Here is a 10530-nt window from a genome sequence, read left to right on the forward strand (position 1 = left end):
TTGTTTTATTTAGAAATCTTAGTTTACTTGTGGATTTTTTTTTTTCAGATTAACTCGCATAAGCTTTTCCTGTAATATATGATTAATTTTAATAGATAAAAAAGAAATTGCAAAAAATTATAAGTCACTAGATTCTAAAGCATGTTTGTAATTTCTTGATGTAAAGCAGCAACAAGAAACATGGACAAATGAACTATTCAAGCTATAACTGAATGGAAGTGTAATACTTAATCAGCATACTTTTAAATTCAGCAGCTGCATTATGTAATTCTATATAAAAATTGAGACTACATTTAATCCTTTGAATTTTACTTTTTAGCAAGCATAAAAAATAAAATTTTCCAAAAGTATTCAGATAGAAGATGTTAACTTTTTATATTAAAAATATAAGTAAAAGATATTAAAAGAATATTTGCATATCCTCTATTATTTTTTTGTTATTAATACTGTATATTTAGAATTTTATCTTTTAGGTTTCTATATTTATTTCACTTATGTATTATTTAATGTATAAAAATAATAACGAAATGAAGCGTGTAGTCATTTTCTGAATTGTTATCCTCATTTTTTATTTCAGGGAAGTAAATCCTAGATATTAATAGGACTAAATGCTGTATGTGTTTGTTTTGGTATTAAAAAAGACATTTTTTATATAATAACTTAAATATTACATTTCATTTAACATATTCAGTTTATCCATTTTATGAATAAGAAAAATTAGAGTTTATCAGTTTAGTTGGGGACAAATATTATTCATACACAGATAAATGCACTCATTAAAACATTATGCAATTTATATTAACATCATTTGACTGTCATTGTACTTTCTGTGAACACATGGAAAAAGGGTGGATGTTTATTTAGTATGATGACCTGTATACAATATCACCACAGACATAATGATAACATTTGTAGATACCAACAAATATATTTTGCACATTTTGCTGGTAAATTTATATAATTAAATGCAAAAGTCAAAATTGGTACTAAATTTTAAACACTACATTCAACAAAATCTTAGTAAATATGGATCTTAATTTTATAAATGAAATATATCATGATGCACTGTATAGTCAAGGAATGCATATTTTAAAACTATAATAAATAAAATATTTGCTTAAGTCACATTATTCATTCATAATACAAATCATCACAAAGTATAAATACAGATGGAAAATGAAATTTTATATTTTACAAGAATTTTGGCATATTTGTTTTTTAAACTTTTCTATATTCTTAAATTATACATTTAGTCCTTCTTATTACTTACATGTATCCTGTGTATTACTGATATTTTAATTCTGGTATGTACCTTATTAACAGTTTAAGCATAATAATACAACTTAATTTGCTTGCCAACTGAATTGTGGACTTCTAATATGTTGTTGTCTGTACTCTGCAATGTTGTTAGTCCTTCTTATTACTTACATGTATCCCGTGTATCACTCATATTTTATTTCTGGTATGTACCTTATTAACAGTACAATAGGCTCAAATTCTAAGTAATTGACGAGGCCCATCAGCTGAACACTGGTGGTTTGACTTCAATTCCTGGAGAATGGGCTGGTTGCATGGCAGTTTTTCCATGTGTAACAAAAGTTAGTTAATGCAGTGAGTTACATACACATTATTTAAAACTATTTAAGCATATTTGGTACTGTGTGTATTTTATGTAATATTATTTATATCTATCTCTACTCTACATATTTTTATTTACATTCAGTTTAACAACACTCAAGTATAGCTACATAGTCTACATGTTACTGTGTACTTTGATTATTATAAAATGAGAAAGGTCTAAACACAAAGAATTATGACTACCTGATACTATACTAATGGTACACAATGTTTACAATTACTTTTTTTAAACACTCAGTGCATTTATGTACATAGCATCACTTGCATTTAATATATTCAAACTGAAGTGTAAAGTTTCTGTACATGTAATAATGATATTTATAATATTACAAATTGCATTAGTATATTGCTGTTTGTACATATATAGTAATGCTATATATTAATGCTATTTGCACTTACAAGCAATGCATAATGTAACATGCTTGCACATAAGAGTACTGAAGGAATTGTATCAGATATTTTCTTATTTATTGTACATAATCGTACATACGGTATTTTATGTATGGAGTGTTATTACATATACTGTATTTGTAAGTATGTGCAACATCTCACCAATGCCCACTGTGGCCCAGCATTTAACTTGCTAACACTGGTAGGTCAACCCAGGTTCATATCCTGATGAATGGGCTGGCTGCATTTGAGTTTTCATGTTTTTCTTCACGTGTTATAGGGATAAAAGGCAATTTCTCTTAAAAAGGAATACACAAAGGCCTCCATTCCCTCGATGGACACCCTTGTATGCATCAGGGAAAAACATGCAGATTACTAAAACTATGTATCTTTAATAGATTTGTACTTATACACCCGTGAACTCGCTGTATTTTGTGAATTTTGATTTTAGCCGTAGATGCATTTATAACCAGTGTAATTTCAATCAATGCGATACTGTATCTTTAGTATCGCATTAACTAGTCGCATTAATTAGTTGCATTAACTTGTGATCTAGTCAAATTGTAATAAGCTAACATAGATTTAAATTTCCCTGTTATTCATGATATAGTGTTTTCTTTATTATGCATTTCTAAGCTTATGGTATTTTTGTTTACATTGGATTACTGAAAGTGTATGTGATATTATATAATTATATGCTATGTAATACTGTATTCCTTGCAGTATATGACATGTTTTGATGCTTTTTACCTCCATAAAAACTCTGATCGTAAAATCTAAAATGATATGCATAAAAACTAGGACTTGTATGCCCATGTAACTTTTTTTTTAAATAATTCATTAGCTGCTGTCTGGTCTGCCACTTCAGACCCTGGTCATGGCTTCCATGGAGATATATGTATCACTAAACATTTCTGTTCAACATTATGCAGCCATAGCTGGGAGTTGCTTCAGTAATAAAAATGTTGTTACTTGATGAGTAATGGTTTATATTTATATGCATTTGTCACAATTCACAACAATATTGAAGACCGCTGGCATTTAAATATACCTAATACAATGCATAAAAGTTCTACATATATTAATGAATCAATTAATTTAAGTAACCCGAAAATTCAAAATGAACTTATATCACCACTATTTAAACATTAAATCAAATCAAAACACACTATAAGTTTCTATACCTATGAAATGATACATTTTGCTGATTATTTTTTATTTTGCCTGCATTATTGGTGCATAATGCAATCGCGCAGTGTGTACCAACCATTATACTATATAAATTTAATTATATTTGAGAACGAAAAAAAAAAAAAAAAAGAACTAATGAGTTTCCACAGTCGATCATAAGCTTACGTTCAGCTTAATGCGGAAATCTCTGTTGGTCTGAGGAGAGAGAACTTCAGTGACGTCACAGCCAATAGACGGCGAGAACGCATTTTCGTTTGTTTACCCCAAGTAAGGCTACTATAAAGGGGAGCTGAATCATCATCCATTTTGAAGCTAACTTGTTGGTATTCGCTATTGGATTAGCACTGATTTCTTGACATATTTGTGGATCGATTTCGACCTAATTTTCAGAAAAATGGGTGGTTGTGCTGCACCAAATTGTTCGAATCAGTCTAAAAATAACTTTAGGATGTTTCGTTTCCCTAGAAATGAAGAAAGACGAAGAAAATGGATAGTTAATTCTCGTCGAGATCAATGGATCCCGGGCCCAGGAGCGTATCTTTGTGAAGTAAGTTCAGCTTCGTATTTTTCCATAGAATGTTAGAAAAATTACTCTTCTTGGTACTTTAAAATATTTATTTTCATTTAACTGTCACTTATTGACGATCAACTGATTTTATAAGTACAAAATCAACTGCGGAATGTGTATGTGTTTGTGCAGTAAAATATCGTTGTTTCTTTTGTTATCGTGGAAAGTTTATACCGTTTGTAAAATTTGTATCATACATTTCATGTAAACTTTGTGCTCAGTTAGAAATGTGATGTGCCTTTTTCTTTTCTTTAATTTTACTGTACGATTGGTGATTTAAAGTAGCATTCTATGTTTTGATTCTGATGTATTGTCGCCAAATCGGATAGTTGGCGCCAATGTTAAAAACCGGATGGTATGATCCAAATAATAAATGATTTTGTTTTTTCTTTATAGTAAGATAAATATATTCTGTATTTTTAGACATTTTTAAGAAGTTAAATATTAATTTAAATATTCGATGAATCGTTTTGATCCCATTATTATCCTTTATTGTAGTAGTAAATCTTAATGTTGTATTTTTAACTATAGGTACTTTAAATTTATTTTTAGTGTGTAAGCAGGAAATATGTTTTAAGTAGTTTTACAAACATGATTACTTTTTAAAAATTTTGTTCTATTTTCATAAAAAAATTTAAATTTATCAGAAAATTACATTCTTAAATTATTATAATATATGTAACTGTAATTTAATACTAGTGCTTTTGATTTTAATGTTAAATTTCATGCATGCTTTTGTTAAATATGCAGGTACATTTTGAAGAAAATCAATTTGAATGCTCTAGGCAAGATGGGCGTAAAAAACTCAAGCCCAATGCTGTGCCAACACTTTTCACTGTGCCTAATCCCCCACAACTGTTGACCCCACAGCGTCTAAAAGGCATTGGTTTACCAAAGCACCGTTCAGTTACATCCAATTTTTGTAATGTATGTGTTTTTTATTTTTATGGTTTTTCATAAAAAAATATGTTTTTATTACATTGACACTATTCAGAACCAAAACTTCTACCTTCCATCAGAGATCTCTTTCCCAACAATGCTTCGTTTATTTTTCAGCAGGATTCTGCTCCTTGCCACACGGCCAAAATATCAAAAGAGTGGCTTCGTACAAAGAGCATTAAATTGTTGCCATGGCCAGAAAATAGTCCTGACCTCAATCCTATCGAAAATTTGTGGCACAGTTTGAAAACTCTTGTCCGAATGAGGCGCCCATCAAATAAAAGGGAACTAATTGAGGCTATAATTGTTTCCTGGTATCATGTAATAACGAAAAAAGAGCTTAAAACTCTATTTAGCTCAATGAAACGTCGATGTGAAGCTGTAATCAAAAATAAAGGGTACCCTACTAAGTACTGATAACTCACTGCAATCATCACTATCTAATGTATATCGATAACTATTATTGTTTAACTTTTTTTGCATTGCAAATAATTGAATTTTGTGTTTAGTATTGAATTCAGGAATAAATTCTCTTAAAAATGATATATACAAGTTTGCCTTTTGTGAAACGTAACGTTTTCTATATGCATACAAAGTTCAAAAACATAAAAATTTCCAAAAGTGTCCAGTGAGGGATGAAACTAAGATATCGTTATTTAGCCTCATTTTGCAATGAAATACCATCTATTTGTAAAGGCTCTGATGTAAGTTGATAACTAATGTATAATTAAATTACTTCCTTATATGCATTTAAAATGTTCTATAAAGTAATTTTTTGGTAAAAGGAATGTAATTAATTTCATCAATAGTTGCAAATTCTCTATGTAAATTTCAGTTTTGTTTGCAAAAACAACCTTTAGATTCATCTTGCAACCAAATTATAATTAATTTTAATTAATTTCATCAGCATTTGTGAAGGCTGTGATATAAGTTGATAATTTGTGTTATTAAATTGCTCATGATTATGGAGATAATCGATCCCTTGAAAAGCTGGAAATAAATTTTAAAAATCTATTTTTAAGTGAAATAAATTTTAAATATTAGAAAATAAAACAAAAATAATCTAGAAAATGCTGAAAACAATAGAGTCAAATTTAAAAACCCACCACAGTATAGGAAAAGAGACCTGGAACTTGCATTTTTATTTTGTGGATTTATTATCTGTTTAAGTTTGACATTTAATCCAAAGGGGCTTTGTCCCTGAAGGACTATTGTTTTCGTTTTGTATTGAAACACTATAAACGGCTGCATCACTTTTCAAATTGTTGCCACCAAATATTATCACCCTGTACTATATTTAAAGAAATTATATAGTGAAGAATCTGCATAAATGCATGTATGTTTTTTGCATTCTGATAAAACAACGGTACCTAGAGCTGTTTCTAAAATTAAAAAATATATTAACGTAATATTTACTTATGTTTAAGAAGTATGAATGCTATGAACAGTCCAATGTATTTATGCTTTTTTATAAGTTGAGTTACTTTGAAAATGGTAATGATTATTTGTATTTATTTTTATCCGATCAGAGTTTATAATTTCTTTCACTTCCACATATTTCATATATTATAATTTCTTTTAGGTTCATTTGCCACAACCTTCAGCTTCATATTTTGGAGAAATAAATTTTGCTGCCGAAGTATCTGATGTAAATTGCCATTTTGCACTTCTAAAAAATTTTAATAGTTTTTTAACATCTATTCGTAAACTGTACTATGTTTTTTTAAATGTTTCCATCTTCATAATCATGCACTTTATTTCATTTCACTAGTGGTTGCAAATGTGTACATTACAGTACATCTCAGGTGTGTTTGCAACAACATTTAGCATTACCTTCTGATTAAATAACAGCTGCTAGTAAAGAATCTATTCTATGTTTTCATTTGAGCAGCTATTAAATGTCATATGTTTTACATATATTAATGAATTTTTATACGATTTCTGAAATATGAAATTGTTTGTCTTATGGTTGCTAAACAGCTGTACTATATCTGGCTGTTGTGCTATGGAATTATTTTTGAATTTTGAGTGTTAACAATTTATTATCTATTTATGAATTATAAAATGTTATGTAAAATAATTATTTCTTAAAATGAATGTGGTTTATATTATCTGTATTTCTAAATTTCTTATATATATATTTCAGGTTTGTTTGCAAGAACAAGCTTCAACTTCATCTTGTGATAACATGCCATCTATTTGTGAAGGATCTCATGTAAGATAATTAGTGTATTATTAAATTGCTTGCTTATAGAAAATGTTTCTATTAACTTTTTTTGGGGGGGGGTAAAAGGAATGTAATTAATTTCATCAGCATTTACAAATTCTTTGTGTACATTTCAGGTTTGTTTGCAAAAACAGCCTTTAGCCTCATTTTGCAATGAAATACCATCTATTTGTGAAGGCTCTGATGTAAGTTGATAACTAATGTATAATTAAATTACTTCCTTATATGCATTTAAAATGTTCTATAAAGTAATTTTTTGGTAAAAGGAATGTAATTAATTTCATCAATAGTTGCAAATTCTCTATGTAAATTTCAGTTTTGTTTGCAAAAACAACCTTTAGATTCATCTTGCAACCAAATTATAATTAATTTTAATTAATTTCATCAGCATTTGTGAAGGCTGTGATATAAGTTGATAATTTGTGTTATTAAATTGCTCATGATTATGGAGATAATCGATCCCTTGAAAAGCTGGAAATAAATTTTAAAAATCTATTTTTAAGTGAAATAAATTTTAAATATTAGAAAATAAAACAAAAATAATCTAGAAAATGCTGAAAACAATAGAGTCAAATTTAAAAACCCACCACAGTATAGGAAAAGAGACCTGGAACTTGCATTTTTATTTTGTGGATTTATTATCTGTTTAAGTTTGACATTTAATCCAAAGGGGCTTTGTCCCTGAAGGACTATTGTTTTCGTTTTGTATTGAAACACTATAAACGGCTGCATCACTTTTCAAATTGTTGCCACCAAATATTATCACCCTGTACTATATTTAAAGAAATTATATAGTGAAGAATCTGCATAAATGCATGTATGTTTTTTGCATTCTGATAAAACAACGGTACCTAGAGCCATCAAATTTTGAATGACTTAATTCTACTGTGAATATGGACATCTGGAAGACCGAATTTGAAATTCGGAATTTGTTTTAATATATATTTTATATGTTGTAAAACTTTAACGAATTTTTGATTAACAAACTTGAGGATTTCAAAGCGAGCAATGGCAATGTTGTACAGAAAAGACACTTTTATCTCCAGCGTGTGAGACAATGAATCGGGAATTCTGAAGATATGTTCATTTTAAAATTATCTTGCAATATTGCTGTTGAACTGAATTTTATAGTTTAAGTGTGAAAAACTTGATATTTAATAAATAAAGGTAAAACACAAAATGTTAAAAAAAGGCCCCTTTGGGTGTAATTTAAAATCTGAAACCTTTCAGATCTTTTTTGTTTGTTTGTTGTGTTCCCCCCCTTCTTTGATGATTATTCATATAGATTTTTTCTTTATTCCAGGATGTTCTTTTAAGGAATTTTATAAAACAGCAGACTGAATTGATCTCGCTTCTGCAATGCCAGAACAAAATATTACTGAAAGAACTTACAGCAACCAAAAAAAAAAAAAAAAAATGAAATTAATGTTTTAAAAAAATGGCATAGCACTGAAATTCAACTTCATCACCTTCAAGTACAGCATGAGGAATTGCTGAAAGGAGTGAAAACATTTCTTTCAGATGAACAAATAGCAATGTTGAAAATTCCTCGTAGAAGCATTGCAAAATGGTCTAATGAGGGAATAATAAAAGGCCTCAAAGTTAGATTTGCCTTGGGCAAGCATGGTTATAATTACTTGCACAGAATAGGTTTTCCGTGCCTTCATACAGCACTTTAAATAAAAGACTTCAAGGTCTTGAAATGAATTTTGGAGTCATCAGTGAGATGATTGAACCTTTGAAAATTAAAGGAGAAAAAATGAATGCTAGTGATAAAGACTGTATTTTATCATTGGATGAAATGGAGATTTCTGGCAATCCTGATTTTGATATTTCAAAACGTAAATTTATGTAAATGTACATTAGGAAATCAAAAGGGTGCAGGAAATCACTATTTAGTTATTTTACTAAGAGGTTTGAAGCTGAAATGGAAGCAAGTGGTTGCCCATGAGATAACTGGACATGTAACAGGATGCCAGCTGAAACAACTTGTTGTCAATGTTATCGAAGCTGTCAATTCTGTTGGATTTAATGTTGTTGGTATTGTTAGCGATATGGCAGCAGTAAATAGAAGCCTGTGGAATTCTTTGGGAATATCTGTTTCTCGAAGCCAAACAAATAATTTCACTACTGAAATTAAGGGCAAAATTATTTATGTATTTGCAGATGTGCCACATCTTTTAAAAAATCTCTGGTCTGCAACTCTTAATCATAGTATAAAACTGCCCAGTTATGTTTGCAATAAAGAAAATTTGGTTACTTTGCATGTATCTGCAAGATTTATAAAAGATATCTGGATTACTGAAACAAACCAAAATTGTGGTTTGAGAACTATGCATCATCTCAGCAAAGAAGACCTCTTCCCCTCACATTTTGATAAAATGAATGTTGCTTCTGCTGTGAGGTTTTTTCCAATTAAAACAGCTGTGGGATTGGAGAAGGCAGTAGCTTTAAAAGAGATAAGCCCTAATGCTCTTACAACAGCATGGTGGATAAGATTTATATGTCAGTGGTTTCAAATGCTATCCTCTAGATGTAGAAAGAACTCAATTTCTGTGACAAATAAAAGCAAAAAAATTGAGTTACTTTTTGAATTTATTAATGTTATACAGCTTATAGAAATTGGTAAAGGGTGGAAACCATTGCATACTGGTTTGATTCTTTCTGCTTTATCAGCCATACAGTTAGCAGAGGCATGTTTTCTGAATGATTTTCAGTTTATTTTGACGAGCAGATTGACACAAGATGCTCTAGAAAATGTATTTTCTCAGATACACAGAAAAGCTGGTTTGAGGCCAAGTGCTTTGCAAGCTGTGAAAGCATTAAAGCTTATCTGTTTATCTCAGTTTATATCTGACATTAAGAATTCCAGTTATGCTACTGATTCAGATATTTACTTATTAAACTATGTTAAGATGAATTTGAATTTCTGAAGGAGAAAAAAGCTTTAGAGCCTGTTACCATACCAGAAGTTTCTGATGTATCTCTACAGAATCTCACCCTTAGTGAGGAAAATAACGTCTGTTATATTGCAGGAGCTGCAATATATTCTGTTTTGAAAAATGCTTGTAATTCATGCTCACAGTTTCTCTTAGTTTGTGAGCAAAATACTCCTTCCATTGATGAAAATAAGCAGTACATAATTAATTTTGCAAATTTAGGTGGGCTTAAATGTCCTTCTCCAGAAATTTTTAAATTGTGCCTTCTGTGTGAAAAAATAATTCAAAATTTTCGAGATGAAATAATACATGGAAATGTAACTATGGATGTGGAATTTGTTAATATGATTTGTAAGAAAGCAGGCGAGGTAAATATTCCCTCCTGTTGCAATATCAAAACAAAGATAATAAAATATTATTTGACTGCCCGTGGAATTGGTCTCAAGAAGCTTCTTCAAAATAAAAGGCAGCAGCGGCAAAGTTTTGCATTTCCTGCTTTTAAAAGGAAGAAAGTAAACTAGAATCTAATCAAGAGTTTAAGAAGTTTTTGCTGTTCAATTCTGTCTGTAAAAAAGTAGAGTAGTTGTCACTGAAAAATTGCTGTTTGTCTCTTCGAATAATAATTAGGCCCACCAACA

The 10530-nt window shown here is 29.6% G+C and overlaps 1 protein-coding gene across 1 annotated transcript; it reads left to right on the forward strand.

The window, feature by feature from the left end:
* Positions 1-3173: 3173 nt before the first annotated feature.
* On the forward strand, positions 3174-4747 carry LOC146998631 (THAP domain-containing protein 2-like). The gene is made up of 2 exons (XM_085810238.1): positions 3174-3766; positions 4538-4747. Exons 1-2 carry the CDS (start codon positions 3614-3616, stop codon positions 4745-4747), a joined length of 363 nt encoding a protein of 120 aa, XP_085666364.1. The 5' UTR covers positions 3174-3613.
* Positions 4748-10530: the final 5783 nt, after the last annotated feature.

Source organism: Stegodyphus dumicola, chromosome 2 (assembly GCF_044657685.1).
Source record: "Stegodyphus dumicola isolate Sdum_Otavi_A_Nest chromosome 2, ASM4465768v1".
In the NCBI taxonomy this organism is placed as follows: domain Eukaryota; kingdom Metazoa; phylum Arthropoda; class Arachnida; order Araneae; family Eresidae; genus Stegodyphus; species Stegodyphus dumicola.